The following is a 21,487-nucleotide window of genomic DNA, read 5'->3' as shown; positions in this document are numbered from 1 at the left end:
TCATTTGTTTCTCTCCTGCCCCCCCATGTTACTCGCCTCCTCCCCTCTGTCTCGGGCTGTACAGTTCCATGGTGCTGCTAGCTCACCCTGATATCCTGGTGTGATCTGAGGCAGGGAGCCACTTGAGGATAGCCGAGCTTGCTCGATCGCACGCACACATCCACTCTCCAGCTGGGGGGGGCGGGGGCGGAGTTACCAGCAGCAGGGACCCTGCTTCTTCCCCTGCCCCCTCATCAAACACTCCCAGGGCAGGTACAGGGTTAGATACAGAGTAAAGCTCCCTCTACACTGTCCCATCAAACACTCCCAGGGTCAGGTACAGGGTTAGATACAGAGTAAAGCTCCCTCTACACTGTCCCATCAAACACTCCCAGGGCAGGTACAGCACGGGTTAGATACAGAGTAAAGCTCCCTCTACACTGTCCCATCAAACACTCCCAGGGCAGGTACAGGGTTAGATACAGAGTAAAGCTCCCTCTACACTGTCCCATCAAACACTCCCAGGGCAGGTACAGGGTTAGATACAGAGTAAAGCTCCCTCTACACTGTCCCATCAAACACTCCCAGGGCAGGTACAGGGTTAGATACAGAGTAAAGCTCCCTCTACACTGTCCCATCAAACACTCCCAGGGCAGGTACAGGGTTAGATACAGAGTAAAGCTCCCTCTACACTGTCCCATCAAACACTCCCAGGGCAGGTACAGCACGGGTTAGACTGTGTGCTTCAGTCCTAGTGTCAATAGGAACGGCCCCCTACTGCACAGGCAGAATGTTTCCATTTTCCACACCTGCTCTCTGCCTGGCTCCTCGGAGTGAGATTGAGTTTGTTGAAAGTGGCGTTAACATTCGTACGATTTTGTACCATGAACTGATGACCACAAGTTACAGAGTTTCAGTGTGAACCTCCACAGCACCAACAGGGAGACTTTCATCCTGTTGGTGTGGGTTGGATTCAAGCTCATATCCCAGATGTGCACGAACCCACTGACACTCTCCCCGCTCCACACTCCAAGCATCAGGCAGCCATTATTACTTGGGGAGGCCATGGAACATCCAAAGCCATTCAGTTTCTAGTTTAAACGCTCCAAAGCAACGCTTGTAATCCAAGTGTACCCTGCAGCCTCCAGTGGAAACGTGGATATTAAAATACAGCACATAGGTGATGGACAACACAGCTTCAGAAACAGCCAGGGAATTAGATAGGGATCAAAGAGAGAAATATGTACAAGCATCATTTACAGTGCACAGGCCAGAGAGCGGTTCCAGCAAGGATCTGGTCTACAGAGAATTCAATCGTATTCAGTGTCTTGTTTTCTGTACTGTTTTATAAAAAAAATATGATTTTCTTCACCTCTCTGTAATTTGTTATTAGTGTGCAAGTCTAAACAGTAACTGGCAGCAAGCTATTCGACTAGAGAGCATCACAGCCAAGCCCAATCCAGTTGTCGCCAGTCACGTACACAAGAGCAGTTCCCAGCACTCGGCACTGATTAACGATCTAAAGGGCGAACCCCCGGTTAACGATCTCAAGCGCGAACCCCCGGTTAACGATCTAAAGGGCGAACCCCCAGTTAACGATTTCAAGCGCGAACCCCCGGTTAACGATCTAAAGGGCGAACCCCCGGTTAACGATCTCAAGCGCGAACCCCCGGTTAATGATCTAAAGGGCGAACCCCCGGTTAACGATCTCAAGCGCGAACCCCCGGTTAACGATCTCAAGCGCGAACCCCCGGTTAACGATCTCAAGCGCGAACCCCCGGTTAACGATCTCAAGCGCGAACCCCCGGTTAACGATCTAAAGCGCGAACCCCCGGTTAACGATCTCAAGCGCGAACCCCCGGTTAACGATCTCAAGCGCGAACCCCCGGTTAACGATCTCAAGCGCGAACCCCCGGTTAACGATCTCAAGCGCGAACCCCCGGTTAACGATCTCAAGCGCGAACCCCCGGTTAATTCCCTTCTGCTCTGCAATTCAGGCCAATCCTCGCACCCCAACAGTCTCCTCGGCGATCTGGGCAGAGACGGGGGAATTCACTCTGGAATTGGATCTTCTGGTCTGTAGGACTTCACACCCCACCAGTTGGTGCCTATACCCACCGAGCTGGGGGGAGGAGGCCCTGTACGACTTGTCCTGTAATGAACATCCGAGTCACTGACTGCCCCGACGGGACGACGTGATAGCGGGTTTGACAATCTGTTCGTCTCGCACTTTGGTTCGACAGGCGTTGTGTTTGGTGGGTGGGAAGTCCGATGGCAGAGAGGAGGAGAGCAGTGTGAGGTAGTTTCTGACAATCCACCGAGCCCCCAGAACTCTGCCTTCACCAACAACACAAACAAAACAGGAAATACAAGAACAGGTCAAGCAGAAAAACAGAGAAAAACACAATAACGTTTGGGAGGGAGGGGGCCTTCATCAGAACCCAACTTTCTGAAATAAAGACCCTCCTCCCCTTGCAGACGTAGTGCTAAAGAACTAAACCGTTAAATTAATAAAAAAGTGTTTATCATACCTCAAATTGAATCACTGGCCTAGACCACAAGGTGCAGCTCTGTATCTGTTCTAGGATCCTGCAATGAATATTTATTTATATTTTGGGACATTTTATTTCCCTCCCAAGTACCATTAACAGTGAGGGGCGTCAGGCAGCCTGCTCTGACTCATGCTTCTCCATCTCTGGCTGTTAGGCCAGCCCGCGCTGCTTCACTCCGTGGCCCCCCTCCCCCATGCGGACGAGCCTCTCTGCCCAACGCCCACCCTCAACAGCCCAGCTGAGATCAGTCGCTCAGCTTGCGAGGAATTGTAAATCCCCCGCGCCAGCTCTCGGAACGTCTCCACACGCTTCCATTTCTTACAAAGGAGACAGCGCAGGGCGACACTCCAAGGTGGCCAGCCGTGGCTCAGTGGGTATCACTCTCGCCTCCGAGTCAGAGGTTTCGTGGGTTCGAGCTCATAATACAGGCTGACACTGCCGGTGCAGTACTGAGGGAGCGCTGCACAGTGGGAGGTGCCGTCTTTCAGACGAGACGTTAAACCGAGGCCCCCGTCCGCACCTCTCAGGTGGAGGAAAAGATCTCACGGCCGTTACTGGAAGGAGAGCAGGGGCGTTCTCCCCGGTGTCCTGGACAATAGTAATCCCTCGACTAACATCACTAAAACCGATGATTTGCTCAATCAGTACCCACCTGCATGTTTACAGGTTTCTAAACGAAGGGACTGAGACCCGAAACATCATTGAAACTTCTCAAAAGCTCTCCAGACAAACAATGACTTTGGGAGCGCAGCACCTGTTACACGGTCGTTATTCTGTGTCCCACAACCAGCAACGAGATGAATGGCCAGTTATCGATTTTTAGTGATGTTGGTTGAGGGAGGAATATTGGCCAGTGACACTGGGAGAACTCCCCTGCTCCTCTTCCAGTTGGGCCATGGGATCTCAACACCCAACCTGCTTAAAGTTTGACAATGCAGCACAGTGCTAGGAGTGCTCAGTTATATGCTCGCGTCCTGGAATGGGGCTCGAGCCCACAAACTGCTGACTCAAGAGGGGAGGAGTGCTACCAACTGAGCCAAGGGTGCAATCTATACACTGGCGCAAAGCACAGATCCTTTTAAATATAATTTCACCATAATTGTTTCAATTAAAATCCTGAGCTGGCCCTTTCACAAAATGCTTTGCATTATTAAAATCGGAGCTAATTAAATGGTCATGATTAAATTAGAATTTTTTTTCAAATTACCTTTATGATCAGTTTATAGAAAACGTAGAGACGAATCAGAATGAAGTGGGCAATATATAAATTACGGGAATCAGCGTTTGACGACAGAGACAGAGCCTGCCTGGCTCAACACTGAGCACTCAACGTAAACTGGCATCGCAAGAGCTCAGCCTGGCACTGCAGGGTGCAGACGCGATGGTACCAAGTCCCTCTGGCCGTTATCCGGTTTATTTTAAACTGTGCTGACGGTGACTGGGCCCCATTTGATCCCCCGACCCCCCCAGGAGTAAACGGGGAAGCAACAGCCAAACCAAGTGATGTACATTCCCTTTCAAAAGATGGGAGTAATAAGTTGCCAGCCGGACCAGAGATTGCAATCGGTCCTCTTTTTTTTCCACGATTTCTGAAACATTATTTTTGCTACAACACACATGTAAATAGGGTTTAACAATCTCTGCACCAACTCAGAGGGACCCTGGGTCACCTGGCTGGACTGCTTCAATTGCCTTGTTTGGAGCAGTGCTCAGACAGCACATGATGTGGGGCCCTCCCGAGAGATCTGTAAACTATATACGTGCACTGTGATCCAACGCAACAACAGACAAGGTTTAAGATATAAGAACAAACTATCAGCTCCATTTTACTGAGGATGCTTTCTTGCTCAGTCCATCCCATCTGGGCCCACTCGCTGCGTTCATTATTTAATCGATCCGTCACTGCTGTTGAAATTTAACTCAATCGCGACTGCATTCTCCTACACAGGGAAAGTGATTTGTTGCTGCTCAGATTCTAGCATTTCCACCCTCTCCAGGACTTTCTACATTAGGCAGCGAGCCCAGAAACTGACAGGGGAAAGGATGGGGTGAGGGGCACACCATAACAATCACTTGCCCTGACCTTTAAAGGGACAACCAACGTAGGGAATGTTCTTGGACGGTTTTCTGATTAATAGAGGAGTGCGATATAATGGCCCTTTCATTAAAAGAACTTTGGTCTGTGGCTCAAACAGCAGGCCAGGGTGGGAGACAACTTGTCAGCTGAAGGTGTTTAACCTCTTCCGTAGAAGTAAAATGCGTTGGGAATCGTCGAACTGAGCAGAAGACCGGCCCTTTGTTTGGCACAAGGTCCCTCGGAGGCAGGTTTGCTAATCAGAGAGCTGGCAAAGGATAGAGATGATTCAATCTTGAAAAAATAATGCTCATTTAAAAAATAAAACTCCTGGTGCGACTCAGAAGAGCTGCCCTGGGGAGTCATGTCCGGTCGCACCGAAGCTCAGTTAGCTGTCACAAAGCAAGTGCGCTGCAGTGTTTACAGTGAGGGGGGGGGGGTGGGTGCCCGAATTTGGTTCCAAATCCCTGTATATCGGAGGCTGCCGATATTAACAGATGCAGGTGGTCTGGTTTGGATTTGTCCACCCAAGACCCGACTGTGCTGACTGAAGAACGGCTTCGTCCCAAACCAGCGAGCGAGAGACAAGTACAAATAGAACAGGAGTTGCCCGGGCTGGACTGCCACGGCTTGGAGGGCTGCGTGTGGGCCCCGAGTCATCGTTTAGACACCCCTGGCTTAAGAGATACACCAGGGGAAGCTCTTAGTACAGATCGGGAGGCCCAGCGGATTCCACCATGGGAATCCAGTCCTGTGCTGGTTGCTGGGCTATATATCTGTCAGGGTCGTTGCCAACACAAGACCCGCAGGTCAAGGGTCGATGGCATTGGAGTGAAATAAAGAGGCAGTAAACATTATTGCAACTAACCGGGAATAGACATGCAGATCGGTTAAAATTCAATAACAGGACAGTGTTAAAGAAGGACAACTTGCACCTTTCACCACCTCAGGACGTCCCAAAGCGCTTTACAGCCAATGCAGCACTTTCAAAGTGTGGTCACTGTTGTAATGTAGGGAAACACGGCAGCCAATTTGTGCACAGCAAGATCCCACAAACCGCAATGTGATAAATGACCAGATCATCTGTTTTAGTGAGAACCGGGCACTCGCACGGTTCTCTTAACTTAGTTTCGAGATATTACCAGATATTTCGTTATGGTTCTGTCTTCAGTAACTGCAGGTAATGGGTACTGAACGACCAGATCCACCGCTAAACCTTTCGCAAAGAGTCTGATAATGTGAAGTTACAGGTCAACGAGGAGCTGATTCTAGATTCCCACTCTCCATATCCTAACTAAGAGTCTCAGGTTGATTTGAAGCTTAATATATATATAGATAGATAGATATAAATAAATGCATTGGCACACTTTTTGCAAGGACTCTACTGTGCTACTTCCTAGTGTAGGTTGCTGATTGTGTCTGCGCAGCAGAAGCACAGCTTTAAAACTCGGGAGCCAGAAGGACCGTTCCTCTGTGGCCGGAGTCACAGCGAGGGATCCTTCCTCTGTCTCATTTCTTGAAGAACTTCTTGTTGAGCAGGAAGATCAGCAGGTTTACATTGACCTTGGCTTTGTCAAACATCTTCATCACAGCTACTCCCTCGTACTGCATCTGCAAGAGGTCCTGGAGGATAGGACAGCAGAGAAATCAAGCTTCGCTGGACAACTACGAAACAACAAGTTGCATTTATATAGCGCCTTTAACGTAGTGAAATGTCCCAAGATGCTTCACAGGGGAGTTAGCAAAGAAAATCTGACACCGAGCCACATTCTGTGCTGTAACCATTCTACGATTCTGTTCTATTTGGAGATATTAGGACAGGTGAGCAAAAGCTTGGTCAAAGAGGTAGGTTTTAAGGAGCGTCTTAAAGGAGGAGAGAGAGGCGGGGAGGTTTAGGGAGGGAATTCCAGAGCTTAGGGCCCAGGCAGCTGAAGGCACGGCCGCCAATAGTGGAGCGAAGAAAATCGGGGAAGGTAGCACTGATCAGGGGCAAAGCACGCCAGGGATCGGACAGCCTCTGCCTCAGCTCCTCCAATGGCTTGATGGGTAAAGGCAAGGAGGTCCCAGGTTCGATCCCTGATCTGTGCTGAGGTAGCTGGTGGTAGAGGGCAGCACTTGGGGTGCCCCTGGACTAGAGAGTGGAGAACAAATGAAACAGAAATCTGCCAGGGTTCCCTGACCACTATCCAGTGACCGCCTGCTGGAAAGTGAGAGAGTGTGTGGGGCGGTTGTGACAGGATTGGCTCGGGTGTGATGCTACCCACAGTCAAATAGCCCACCAACGCTCACTGACTAGGTTTGCACATGAGAAACCGGAAGGGAGAAAATTGGAAAAAAATAAAATAAAAATTATCCTAGCCTCTCTCCCCTCCCCTGGAAAGGCTCAGTACGGGGGAAATTGCACAGCACTGCTTCCCGACAGCAGGCGAGTGCTCTCAAAGCAATGTGTCGCTGCAACAGTAGATTTTACAGGGACTGTAAAATGCAGGATGCTTTCAGTGTGATACACACACTAGCTGTGAGAGCACAGTACACAGAGGATCACAACAGACTAGCATTTGCAGTGGTGAGAGGCGGGAATTAAGTAGACTGTAATGTTGCAGCGAGTTCCCCTGTTCACCTATAATAAAACAGACTCTCAGATCTATTTCCCAGTTTTCTCCCCCTCTCCTCCCCTGAAGGAACACACACTTGCTGGGGCACCGTTCCACAGGCATAGTCAACCTCTGTTAACCCCCCCTCCCCAAGTGGACAACCTCCAAATGTGAGCTGAGAAGGCGGGTGCTGGCAGGCTATTTAGCTTAAAGGGAGGACTGATGCTGTCTTCACTAGACAGTGACCAGGAGCAGGAACCCGGCTGTAGCCCAGGGACACAGTGGCCAACTGCAATGCCAATATTTCACTCAGCGTGAACTCCAATTCATGATTAAAAGGACTGTGTGTCGCAGACACCTGCCGGGAACAGTGTGCGTGTGCGTATCTCACCTGGTACTTGAGCTGGAACTTCTCCATATCCACACCCATGAATCTGGCCTTCACCTCAAAACTTCCCGCTTCCTCGCTCTGCACGATATCAAAAATCACATTCTTAAACCTGGAATGAGAAAGGAGACGGTCAAAGGGAGGGGAAACTAACAACTGCAGAATCACCAGCAGGTCCCATCAGCAACCAACAGAGAAAGCTTGATGTGTCTGGTGCACGCAGCAGGGTGAATACACTCAGCCTCACCAGTCTGGACTAGATTCAAGCCCAGATCCCAGAGATAAGGGATCAGTGTTCTCAGTAAGTGTCCATGCCAGCTAGTCCCCGAATGCTCTGTGTACTTAACGTGTAAACAACATCCAGCCGAAGGTATAATTCCACTGTAATCACCTCTAGGTCAGAGTGCTAGTTATTTCCCACCGATTGATCAGTTGTGTTTCAAACCCGGTTCAGTTGATCGGGATAATTAAACAGGCTGAAGGGCGATTACAAACTGTATATTTAAAGGGTCCCTTTTTAACACAATGCGGGGGTATATTTTCTGACTAGCACGCGTGTACTATAGTCCTGTGTGTGTGTTTACTGCAGGTGTTGACCTGTTTAAGATAAGCAGCAACATGCCTGCATTAAAAAACACAGAGAGGAATTTAGTACAAGCATGCCAAGTACCTGCACGGGCACAGCAATGGGTGAACACATGTGCCAAGAAGTCTATGAAAATGGCAGGGCAGCAGGGCACAGACTGAGGGCTGTGAAATGCAAGGTTAGGGTGGATGCTGAGAGGAGCCGAGCCGAGCGGAGGGAGCGTCCGATAAAAGGCGGGATTTCAGAGCGCTGAGAACAGCTGAGAGGAGCCGAGCCGAGCGGAGGGAGCGTCCGATAAAAGGCGGGATTTCAGAGCGCTGAGAACAGCTGAGAGGAGCCGAGCCGAGCGGAGGGAGCGTCCGATAAAAGGCGCGATTTCAGAGCGCTGAGAGGAGCCGAGCGGAGCTGCGACCGAGTTCGAAGTGACGTCAGGAATCAGATCGGGACGCGACACAGGGGAGGCACCTGATTGGTGAGTAGGTTCAGGTGAGTATTTCTCCTTATCGACAGTAACTGAAGTAAAAGGAAAGGGAAGGTCTGCAGGTCTTATAGGAAGTAGCGTTTATTTTTTAGTGAATCAAGGTCCCTAGTGTAGTTAACATTCTCTAAATTGAGAACAATTTAAAGGAGTAAACTCCTTAAAGGGAGTGGTAAGTAGTTTTTCTTTCCTTTTTTTTTCTCTTGACATTGTAGTTGTTCTTAAGCTAATTTAAGGGTTAAGTCATGGCAGGAGATCCCAGCGCCGTGTCATGTTCCTCTTGTGGGATGTGGGAATTCAGGGCTCCTTCCTGTATCCCTGATTCCTTCACCTGCGGGAAGTGTGTCCAGCTGCAGCTATTGTTTGACCGCTTGACGGCTCTGGAGCTGCGGATGGACTCACTTTGGAGCATCCGCGATGCTGAGAAAGTCGTGGATAGCACGTTCAGTGAGTTGGTCACACCGCAGATAAAAATTACTGAGGGAGATAGTGAATGGGTGACCAACAGACAGAGGAAGAGTAGGAAGGCAGTGCAGGGGTCCCCTGCGGTCATCTCCCTCCAAAACAGGTATACCGTTTTGGATACTGTTGGCGGAGATGGCTCACCAGGGGAAGGTGGCAGTGGCCAGGTTCATGGCACCGTGGCTGGCTCTGCTGCACAGGAGGGCAGGAAAAAGAGTGGCAGAGCTATAGTGATAGGGGACTCGATTGTAAGGGGAATAGACAGGCGTTTCTGCGGACGCAACCGAGACTCCAGGATGGTATGTTGCCTCCCTGGTGCAAGGGTCAAGGATGTCTCGGAGCGGCTGCAGGACATTCTGGAGGGGGAGGGTGAACAGCCAGTTGTCGTGGTGCATATAGGCACCAACGATATAGGTAAAAAACAGGATGAGGTCCTACAAGCTGAATTTAGGGAGTTAGGAGTTAAACTAAAGAGTAGGACCTCAAAGGTAGTAATCTCAGGATTGCTACCAGTGCCACGGGCTAGTCAGAGTAGGAATGACAGGATAGCTAAGATGAATACGTGGCTTGAGAGATGGTGCAAGAGGGAGGGATTCAAATTCCTGGGCCATTGGAACCGGTTCTGGGGGAGGTGGGACCAGTACAAATTGGACGGTCTGCATCTGGGCAGGACTGGAACCAATGTCCTAGGGGGAGTGTTTGCTAGTGCTGTTGGGGAGGGTTTAAACTAATGTGGCAGGGGGATGGGAACCGATGCAGGAAGTCAGTGGGAAATAAAGTGGTGACAGAAACAAAAGGCAGTAAGGGAGAGTGTACAGAACATGACCGGACAGATGGTCTGAGAAAGCAGGGCAAAGACCAAGGGAAGACTAGATTAAACTGCATTTATTTCAATGCAAGAAGTCTGATGGGCAAGGCAGATGAACTCAGGGCATGGATGGGTACATGGGACTGGGATGTTATAGCTATTACTGAAACATGGCTAAGGGAGGGGCAGGACTGGCAGCTCAATGTTCCAGGGTACAGATGCTATAGGAAAGATAGAGCAGGAGGTAAGAGAGGAGGGGGAGTTGCGTTCTTGATTAGGGAGAACATCACGGCAGTAGTGAGAGGGGATATATCCGAGGGTTCGCCCACTGAGTCCATATGGGTAGAACTGAAAAATAAGAAGGGAGAGATCACTTTGATAGGATTGTACTACAGACCCCCAAATAGTCAACGGGAAATTGAGGAGCAAATATGTAAGGAGATTACAGACAGCTGCAAGAAAAATAGGGTGGTAATAGTAGGGGACTTTAACTTTCCCAACATTGACTGGGACAGCCATAGCATTAGGGGCTTGGATGGAGAGAAATTTGTTGAGTGTATTCAGGAGGAATTTCTCATTCAGTATGTGGATGGCCCGACTAGAGAGGGGGCAAAACTTGACCTCCTCTTGGGAAATAAGGAAGGGCAGGTGACAGAAGTGTTAGTGAGGGATCACTTTGGGACCAGTGATCATAATTCCATTAGTTTTAAGATAGCTATGGAGAAGGATAGGTCTGGCCCAAAAGTTAAAATTCTAAATTGGGGAAAGGCCAATTTTGATGGTATTAGACAGGAACTTTCAGAAGTTGATTGGGAGAGTCTGTTGGCAGGCAAAGGGACGTCTGGTAAGTGGGAGGCTTTCAAAAGTGTGTTAACCAGGGTTCAGGGTAAGCACATTCCTTATAAAGTGAAGGGCAAGGCTGGTAGAAGTAGGGAACCTTGGATGACTCGGGAGATTGAGGCACTAGTCAAAAATAAGAAGGAGGCATATGACATGCATAGGCAGCTGGGATCAAGTGGATCCCTTGAAGAGTATAGAGATTGCCGGAGTAGAGTTAAGAGAGAAATCAGGAGGGCAAAAAGGGGATATGAGATTGCTTTGGCAGATCAGGCAAAGGTGAATCCAAAGAGCTTCTACAAATACATAAAGGGCAAAAGGGTAACTAGGGAGAGAGTAGGGCCTCTTAAGGATCAACAAGGTCATCTATGTGCGGAACCACAAGAGATGGGTGAGATCCTGAATGAATATTTCACATCGGTATTTACGGTTGAGAAAGGCATGGATGTTAGGGAACTTGGGGAAATAAATAGTGATGTCTTGAGGAGTGTACATATTACAGAGAGGGAGGTGCTGGAAGTCTTAACGCGCATCAAGGTAGATAAATCTCCGGGACCTGATGAAATGTATCCCAGGACGTTATGGGAGGTTAGGGAGGAAATTGCGGGTCCCCTAGCAGAGATATTTGAATCATCCACCGCTACAGGTGAGGTGCCTGAAGATTGGAGGGTAGCAAATGTTGTGCCTTTGTTTAAGAAGGGCGGCAGGGAAAAGCCTGGGAACTACAGACCAGTGAGCCTGACATCTGTAGTGGGTAAGTTGTTAGAGGGTATTCTGAGGGACAGAATCTACAGGCATTTGGAGAGGCAGGGACTAATTAGGAACAGTCAGCATGGTTTTGTGAGAGGAAAATCATGTCTCACGAATTTGATTGAGTTTTTTGAAGGGGTAACCAAGAAGATAGATGAGGGCTGTGCAGTAGACGTGGTCTACATGGACTTCAGCAAAGCATTTGACAAGGTACCGCATGGTAGGTTGTTACATAAGGTTAAATCTCATGGGATCCAAGGTGAGGTAGCCAATTGGATACAAAATTGGCTTGACGACAGAAGACAGAGGGTGGTTGTCGAGGGTTGTTTTTCAAACTGGATGCCTGTGTCCAGCGGTGTGCCTCAGGGATCGGTGCTGGGTCCGCTGTTATTTGTTATTTATATTAATGATTTGGATGAGAATTTAGGAGGCATGGTTAGTAAGTTTGCAGATGACACCAAGATTGGTGGCATTGTGGACAGTGAAGAAGGTTATCTAGGATTGCAACGGGATCTTGATAAATTGGGCCAGTGGGCCGATGAATGGCAGATGGAGTTTAATTTAGATAAATGTGAGGTGATGCATTTTGGTAGATCGAATCGGGCCAGGACCTACTCCGTTAATGGTAGGGCGTTGGGGAGAGTTATAGAACAAAGAGATCTAGGAGTACAGATTCATAGCTCCTTGAAAGTGGAGTCACAGGTGGATAGGGTGGTGAAGAAGGCATTCAGCATGCTTGGTTTCATTGGTCAGAACATTGAATGCAGGAGTTGGGATGTCTTGTTGAAGTTGTACAGGGCATTGGTGAGGCCACACTTGGAGTACTGTGTACAGTTCTGGTCACCCTATTATAGAAAGGATATTATTAAACTAGAAAGAGTGCAGAAAAGATTTACTAGGATGCTACCGGGACTTGATGGTTTGACTTACAGGGAGAGGTTAGACAGACTGGGACTTTATTCCCTGGAGAGTAGGAGGTTAAGGGGTGATCTTATAGAAGTCTATAAAATAATGAGGGGCATAGATAAGGTCGATAGTCAAAATCTTTTCCCAAAGGTAGGGGAGTCTATAACGAGGGGGCACAGATTTAAGGTGAGAGGGGAGAGATACAAAAGGATCCAGAGGGGCAATTTTTTCACTCAAAGGGTGGTGAGTGTCTGGAACGAGCTGCCAGAGGCAGTAGTAGAGGCGGGTACAATTTTGTCTTTTAAAAAGCATTTGGACAGTTACATGGGGAAGATGGGTATCGAGGGATATGGGCCAAGTGCAGGCAATTGGGACTAGCTTAGTGGTATAAACTGGGCGACATGGACATGTTGGGCCGAAGGGCCTGTTTCCATGTTGTAACTTCTATGATTCTATGATTTCTTTACACAGGGCAGAGAGCAACTGCGAGAACAGTTCACCGAGCGAGGAAGTCGATGGCAGGACCTTGGAGCGACTATAACGGGGAGACTATTCTGCAAGGTTGAGACCAGATGGGCTGAAGCAACCGTGAGAATTTCTTCAGTTAGGCTGAGCCATTCCCTGTTTGTGGAATGTGATTTGATACTGGAGTGCATTGGACCTAGCTCAGGGGTAGATCACATAGCAGTTAGAAGTTAGACACGTGCCAGCATTCGTCAACCAACAAGAAAAAAAAGACTTGTATTTACATAGCGCCTTTCACAACTTCCGGAAGCCCCAAAGCACTTTACAGCCAATGAAGTACTTTTGAAGTGTAGTCACTGTTGTAATGTAGGGAACACAGTAGCCAATTTGCACTCAGTAAGATCCCACAAACAGCAATGTGATAATGACCAGATCATCTGTTTTAGTGATGTTGGTTGAGGGATAAATATTGGCCCAGGACAGCGGGGAGAACTCCCCTGCTCTTCTTCAAAACAGTTGCTGTGGGATCTTTTACGTCCGCCTGAGAGGGGCAGACAAGGCCTCAGTTTAACATCTCAACCGAAAGACGGCACCTCCGACAGTGCAGCACTCCCTCAGTACTGGGCACGGAGTGTCGGCCTAGATTATGGGCTCAAGTTTCTGGAGCGGGACTTGAACCCACGACCTTCTGACTCAGAGGCGAGAGTGACGCCCACTGAGCCACAGCTGACACCTGTGCCAACAAAGCACAAGCCCACAATATATTTCCCCTCTTTCATCCCTCTAGAGTGAGAGTGAAACAATCTGTACCTATAGATCACACTGTAGTACTGGGACCCAACCAGTGCCAAGCACAACCATCGATCTGTATTTAATGGAATGCCCACCTCTATAAAAGGAGCAGCTCCATTCAATCATGCTGGGTCCCAGCATCATTGCATATTGATGTATGTACTTCGTACTCTGTTTCTGAGGGAGGTGGTGTGAGCTATATTCAGAGCTGTGGTGCTGCGACGGGCTGTCCAACAGGAGCAGCAACAGGGTACAGAAGATTTAATTAACTTGATAGAGTTTTTTGATGAGGTAACAGAGCGCGTAGGTGAGAGCAATGCAGTTGATGTGGTGTATATGGACTTTCAAAAGGCATTTGATAAAGTGCCGCACGGCAGGCTTATCATCAAGATTGCGGCCCATGGAATAAAGGGGGCAGTAGCAGCATGGATACAGAATTGGCTAAGGGACAGGAAACAGAGTGTAGTGGTGAACGGTTGTTTTTCAGACTGGAGGGAGGTGTACAGTGGTGGATTGCTCTTGCATGGAGCCGGTGGGGACTCGATGGGCTGAATGGCCTCCTTCTGTGCTATAACCTTTCTGTGACACCGGTCCTTTCAAGTCGATCTGCATTTCGGGATCTGCACCGAGAACCCGGATCACCTCCGAGTGAAGCAGCTTTTCACTTCTCTGCGGCTGTACGTCACCCTGCTTCCAAAGTTTGAGTAATGCACGTTCAAAATTAACAGGCGTCAAAAAGAAGGGGGAATCCCCTCACTTACTGGCTGACGGGTAGATCCTCGATCTCCAGCAGCACCCCCTTCTCTTGCAGCCGTGCTGCGGTGTAGTTCAGGGTCGGGGCTTTGTTTTTCTTCCCCTTCCCATCTCCGGACTTCTTCCCTGGGCCCCTGGGGAAGGGCACCACATACAAGAAGTTACACACACAGACCGACAGCGGCATTGCAACCAGCCAAGACTCCGCACGAGTAAACGCTCCTCTCTGGCCCAGGGGACAGGCTGATTCAATTTCAGGCCGGGGTGCAACTCTGGTCCAAAATCCAGGCCAGCAATATTTACACAGAAAGAGCCAAACTGTTCCTCGGAAGTATTATCATTGGACTGAACGCAGTCTTTAAGACATTCAATATTAAATGCCCCGGGAATTCCCCCTTCATGGTTCGGGTGGGGGCATTGTCCGGTGTAGCAATGAGACATGCAGACCATCACACGCCTCAGGTTTGATCCCCGAGTCAGTCTGTGCCCAGTTAGCCGAGCTCAGCCGGGATGGCCATCGGCTGGGGGTTGTCGAGAGGGGAAGAAAGTGTCAGCCAGGATTCCCACTCCCGTTCACTGCCCAGTCACGCCCCGCTGGCAGGTGTGTGCACGCGCCAGCCAAGGTCACGCCCGGTTGCGATGCCCTCCACAGTCAGTTGCCACCCACTGCTCGCAGATGAAGACCGGAGCCACTTGGTTGGGATACCAGAGGACTGGCTGGTGCCTCTGGGACTCCACTCAAGCATAAAACAATACCTTCTGTGGAGGCAGTGGGAAAATTGGGACGGAGGAGGGTGGGGTTACTCGTGTACTTCGCCCACCGGAGCACGGGGGGGTGGGGGGTGGGGGGGGAGGGGTCCGTGGGATTGGACTGAGCACCAGTCGCCACACTGCTAAAGTGTTAACAGTTGCCAAACATGAATGGTGGGAACCCTCTCCATTTACACCCCACTCATCACAGGCAGTGACTCCAGTGTCCAGGAGGTGAAACAAGAGCAGCTGAGTGCTGGAAATTAGAAATAACAACAGAAAATGCTGGGAACGCAGTCATTCGAAAGGAAGAGAAACAATCGATTAATGGGGTATGACTTATCACAGCCAACCCGACAGAGATAAACCCGACTGACCTATCGCGCTTTTTCATATGCTGACCGACATTAACTCTCGGTCCAGCAACGTCCCTCCATGGCCTCGCCCCCCCACACCCCTCCCTATCTCTGTAACCTCCTCCAGCCCGACAACCCTCCGAGATCTCTGCGCTCCTCCAATTCTAGCCTCTTGCCCATCCCCCCGATTTCCATCGCTCCACCATTGGCGGCCGTGCCTTCAGCCGCCCGGGCCCTAAGCTCTGGAATTCCCTCCCTAAACCTCTCCGCCTCTCTCTCCTCCTTTAAGACGCTCCTTAAAATCTACCTCTTTGACCAAGCTTTTGGTCGCCTGTCCTAATATCTCCTTATGTGGCTCGGTGTCAAATTTTGTTTGATAATCGCTCCTGTGAAACACCTTGGGACGTTTTACTACATTAAAGGCACTGTATAAATGAGGCCATTCAGCCCCTCGAGCCTGTTCCGCCATTCAATTAGATCATGGCTGATCTGTATTTTAACTCCATCTACCCGCCTTGGTTCCGTAACCCTTAATACCCTCACCCAACAAAAATCGATCAATCTCAGTTTTGACATTTTCAATTGACCCCCAGCCTCAACAGCCTTTTGTGTAGGGGGGGTGGGGTGGGGAGAGAGTTCCAGATTCCCACTCCCCTTTGTGTGAAGAAGTATTTCCCGGCATCACCCCTGAACGGCCTGGCTCTAATATTAAGGTTCTGCCCCCTTACTGTTGGTGGCCTGCTGTGCATTTCCAGCATTTTGTCTTGTGAAGAGAGGGCCTGGGGCCCAGCTATGAAGGAATACCATGTGCCAATTGGCATTGTGTTCTCACATTAACCCTGTCACGCAAACCGTCGGCCACGTACTTTCCCTTAGCTGCCAGGTTGTCGAGGCAGGTCTTGATGTACTGGTTGTAGTAGTCGATCTGCTCCTCGTAAAACGTCGTCTTGGAGTTCAATCTGTTCAGCGTCTGTTTCAGCTTGGTTAGCTCTGCCTTGCGCTGCTGCCTGTAGCGCCGCTGATTCTGGATGTCCTGTAGTGAAGGAGCGACCAGAGCGTGAGAGGGGAGCCGAGGTGAAGATCACACCTTGCCTTGCCCGCAGGTGCTGACATTTGCTGCTCCACCGGCTGGTGCGTCACACAAGGGGCCAACTGTTCATGTGCGAGCCCAGATGGTGGAGTGTCAGCAGCGTATTCGATTGTGGGGGTGTCAATACGGTCCTCATTTGATGCCCACAAATGCTTTCCTGCGGGAGTCGTTGGACCACACACAGCCGATTTTTTTCCCTCCTTAGCACAGGGGCACTCAAGCCAATATCAGCAGCATTACCAGCGCCCAGCTGCAAAATATCGCATTTATCCACAGTCCGTGAACCGTGAAGGTTTGTCAAAAAATAAACTTCATTACAACTCCTCAAAACTCAGTCTTTTGCTCCTTTTGTTAACGGCTACAAGGAGACGTCAATCAATTAAACGCATCTTTCATCCAAATAACTAACATTATTTAATAGCTGGGAAGGGCGTGGTTTTGGCAGATGGAATGCCAGTTTTACGATCCTCGAATGATTCCTGGACTCACTGTGATACTACAGACCAGCACTGAAGAGTGGGCAGATACTCTCCCATGGCTGGGGGGGCGGGGGTGCCGTGGGGAATGTGGAGAGAGAGAGAGTCACACGAATGAGTCCATGACTCACAGGAACTCTCAGCAAGTTTCAATTCTTACATAGAATGTACAGCACTGAAACAGGCCATTCGGCCCAACAAGTCCATGCTGGTGTTTTTATTCCGCACGAGCTTATTCTCTTCAACATATTTTTGTGCTCAAAGGTGAATATAATCATAGGGAATAGAATACTTTTCAACATCAAACACTCCCAGGGCAGGAACAGCACGGGTTAGATACAGAGTAAAGCTCCCTCTACACTGTCCCATCAAACACTCTCAGGGCAGGTACAGCACGGGTTAGATACAGAGTAAAGTTCACTCTACACTGTCCCATCAAACACTCCCAAGGCAGGTACAGCACGGGTTAGATACAGAGTAAAGTTCCCTCTACACTGTCCCATCAAACACTCCCAGGGCAGGAACAGCACGGATTAGATACAGAGTAAAGCTCCCTCTACACTGTCCCATCAAACACTCCCAAGGCAGGTACAGCACGGGTTAGATACAGAGTAAAGTTCCCTCTACACTGTCCCATCAAACACTCCCAGGGCAGGAACAGCACGGATTAGATACAGAGTAAAGCTCCCTCTACACTGTCCCATCAAACACTCCCAAGGCAGGTACAGCACGGGTTAGATACAGAGTAAAGCTCCCTCTACACTGTCCCATCAAACACTCCCAAGGCAGGTACAGCACGGGTTAGATACAGAGTAAAGTTCCCTCTACACTGTCCCATCAAACACTCCCAGGGCAGGAACAGCACGGATTAGATACAGAGTAAAGCTCCCTCTACACTGTCCCATCAAACACTCCCAAGGCAGGTACAGCACGGGTTAGATACAGAGTAAAGTTCCCTCTACACTGTCCCATCAAACACTCCCAGGGCAGGAACAGCACGGATTAGATACAGAGTAAAGCTCCCTCTACACTGTCCCGTCAAACACTCCCAGGGCAGGTACAGCACGGGTTAGATACAGAGTAAAGCTCCCTCTACACTGTCCCATCAAACACTCCCAGGGCAGGTACAGCACGGATTAGATACAGAGTAAAGCTCCCTCTACATTGTCCCATCAAACACTCCCAGGGCAGGAACAGCACGGGTTAGATACAGAGTAAAAGCTCCCTCTACACTGTCCCAAACACTCCCAGGGCAGGTTCAGCACGGATTAGATACAGGGTAAAACTCCCTCTACGCTGGATGTAATCCATGCTGTACTTGCTCTGGGAGTGTTTGATAGGACAGAGTAAAGCTCCCTCTGATATAATTAGCAGTAATAGTAGGGGATTTCAACTACCCTAATATTAACTGGGATAGGATCAGTGTAAAAGGTATAGAGGGTGTAGAATTCTTTAAAAGCATTCAGGAAAACTTTTTTAGTCTGTACATAGCAAGCCCAACAAGAGAGGGGGCAGTTCTGGACTTAGTTTTAGTGAATGAAGCTGGGCAGGTGGAAGGAATATCAATGGGAGAGCATTTTGGTGGTAGTGAGCATAATTCAGTTAGATTTAGCATAGTTATGGATAAAGACAAAGAAAGAACAGGAGTAAAAGTTCTCAATTGCAGAAAGGCAAATTTTACAAAGCTGAGAAGTGATTTAGCAAAAGTGGACTGGAAACAGCCACTTGAAGGTAAATCAGTGTCAGAACAGTGGGAGGCATTCAAGGAGGAGATAGTGAGGGTTCAGAGCAAATATGTTCGCACAAAGAAAAGTATGGGATTGCCAAATCTAGGGCCCCCTGGATGTCAAGGAGCAAAAAAGAGAAGCTTATGTCAGACAGCGAGAGCTTAATACTGCAGAAAGCCTAGAGGAGTATAGAATGGGTGAAATTAAAAAGGAGATTAGGAAAGCAAAGAGAGGGCATGAAAAAATACTGACAAGTAAAATCAAGGAAAACCCAAAGATGTTTTATAAATATATAAAGAGCAAGAGGATATCTAAGGAAAGAGCAAGGCCTATTGGAGGCCAAAAAGGTAACCTGTGTGTGGAGGCGGAAGATGTGGGTATGGTTCTTAATGAATACTTTGCGTCTGACTTCACAAAAGAGGGGGACAATGCAGAGATTGTAGTTAAGGAGTATGAAATATTGGATTTGAAAAACAGTGAGAAAGGAAATATTAAGGGACCGAGTGTAATGTATCCAAGTTTGCTGAAGATACAAAGCTAGGTAGGAAAGTAAGCTGTGAGGAGGACATAGAGTCTGCAAAGGGATATAGAGGTTAAGTGAGTGGGCAAGAAGGTGGCAGATGGAGTATAATGTGAGGAAATGTGAGGTTATTCACTTTGGTAGGAAGAATAGAAAAACAGATTATTTTTTAAATGGTGAGAAACTATTAAATGTTGGTGTTTAGAGACACTTGGGTGATCTCGTACAAGAAACCCCAAAAGTTAACATGCAGGTACAGTGAGCAATTAGGAAAGAAAATGGCATGTTGGCCTTTATTGCAAGGGGGTTGGAGTACAAGAGTAAGGGAGTCTCACTACAGTTGTATGGAGCATTAATGAGGCCTCATCTGGAGTACTGTGTACAGTTTTGGTCTCCTTATCTAAGGAAGGATATTCTTGCCTTAGAGGCGGTGCAACGAAGATTCACTGGATTAATTCCTGGGATGAGAGGGTTGTCCGATGAGGAGAGATTGAGTAGAATGGGCCGATACTCTCTGGAGGTTAAAAGAATGAGAGGTGATCTCATTGAAACATAAGATTCTGAGGGGGTCTGACAGGGTGGATAAGGAGAGATTGTTTTCCCTGGCTAGGGAGCATAATTGCAGGATAAGGGGTCGGCCATTTAAGACTGAGATGAGAAGAAATTTCTTCACTCAGAGGGTTGTGAATCTTTGGAATTCTCTACCCCAGAGGGCTGTGGAGGCTCAGTCGTTGAGTATATTCAAGGCTGAGATGGATAGATTTTTGGACTCTGGGGGAATCAAGGGATATGGGGATCGGGCGGGAAAGTGGAGTTGAGGTCGAAGATCAGCCATGATCTTATTGAATGGCGGAGCAGGCTCGAGGGGCCGTATGGCCTACTCCTGCTCCTATTTCTTATGTTCTTAAGGGGATTAGCACCTTGGAAAGTAGATAAATCGCCAGGCCCAGATGAAATGTATCCCAGGCTGTTAATAGAAGCAAGGGAGGAAATAGCGGAGGTTCTGACCATCATTTTCCAATCTTCTCTGGCTATAGACGTGGTGCCGGAGGATTGGAGGACTGCTAACGTTGTACCATTGTTTAAAAAGAGAGAAAAGGATAGACCGAGTAATTACAGGCCAGTCAGCCTTACCTTGGTGGTAGGCAAATTATTGGAAACAATTCTGAGGGGCGGAAAAATCATCGTTTAGAAAGGCACGGATTAATCAAGGACAGTCAGCATGGATTTGTTAAGGGAAGGTCGCGTCTGGCTAACTTGACTGAATTTTTTGAGGAGGTAACGAGTAGGGTGGCAAATGGAATTCAATCCAGAGAAGTGCGAGGGAATGCATTTGAGGAGGGCAAACAAGGAAAGGGAATACACAATAAATGGGAGGATACTGAGAGGTGTAGAGGAAGTGAGGGACCTTGGAGTGCATGTCCACAGATCCCTGAAGGGAGCAGGACAGGTAGATAAGGTAGTTAAAAAGGCATACGGGATACTTTCCTTTATTAGCCGAGGCATAGAATATAAGGGCAGGGAGGTTATGCTGGAACTGTATAAAACATTGGTTAGGCCACAGCTTGAGTACTGTGTACAGTTCTGGTCACCACATTACAGGAAAGATGTGATTGCACTAGAGAGGGTGCAGAGGAGATTTACGAGGATGTTGCCAGGACTGGAGAATTTTAGCTATGAGGAAAGATCGGATAGGCTGGGGTTGTTTTCATTGGAACAAAGGAGGCTGAGGGGAGATTTAACTGAGGTGTATAAAATTACGACGGGACTAGATAGAGTGGATAGGAAGGACCTATTTCCCTTAAAAGAGGGGTCAGTGACCAGGGGGCATAGATTTAAAGTGATTGGTAGAAGGATTGGAGGGGAGCTGAGGAGAAATTTTTTCACCTAGAGGGTGGTGGGGGTCTGGAACTCACTGCCTTAAAAGGGTGGTCAAGGCAGAAACCCTCAACTCATTTAAAAAGTACTTGGATGTGCAGTTGAAGTGCTGAAACCTACAGGGCTACGGACCAAGTGCTGGAAAGTGGGATTAAGCTGGATAGCTCTTTTTTGGTCAGCACGGACATGATGGGCCAAATGGCCTCTTTCTGCGCCATAACTTCCTATGATTCTCTACACTGACTCAGCAGGAGAAGATTTTCTGT

The 21,487-nt window shown here is 48.7% G+C and overlaps 1 protein-coding gene across 1 annotated transcript in view; it reads right to left on the bottom strand.

The window, feature by feature from the left end:
- Positions 1-619: 619 nt before the first annotated feature.
- Positions 620-21,487, bottom strand: part of iqgap3 (IQ motif containing GTPase activating protein 3) — a 108,484-nt gene continuing 87,616 nt past the window's right edge. The window contains exons 35-38 of the mRNA XM_067976073.1: positions 16,397-16,563; positions 14,433-14,558; positions 7,591-7,699; positions 620-6,228 (exon numbers count right to left, since the gene is read on the bottom strand). Of these exons, the coding sequence (XP_067832174.1) occupies positions 6,115-6,228; positions 7,591-7,699; positions 14,433-14,558; positions 16,397-16,563 (516 nt within the window). The 3' untranslated portion in view covers positions 620-6,114. The remainder of the gene's footprint in view (positions 6,229-7,590; positions 7,700-14,432; positions 14,559-16,396; positions 16,564-21,487) is intronic.

This window comes from Heptranchias perlo, chromosome 44 (assembly GCF_035084215.1).
Source record: "Heptranchias perlo isolate sHepPer1 chromosome 44, sHepPer1.hap1, whole genome shotgun sequence".
Classification (NCBI taxonomy): Eukaryota; Metazoa; Chordata; class Chondrichthyes; order Hexanchiformes; family Hexanchidae; genus Heptranchias; species Heptranchias perlo.
The sequence above is the reverse complement of the archived record's forward strand: the minus strand, read 5'-3'. Positions and strand labels throughout refer to the sequence as shown.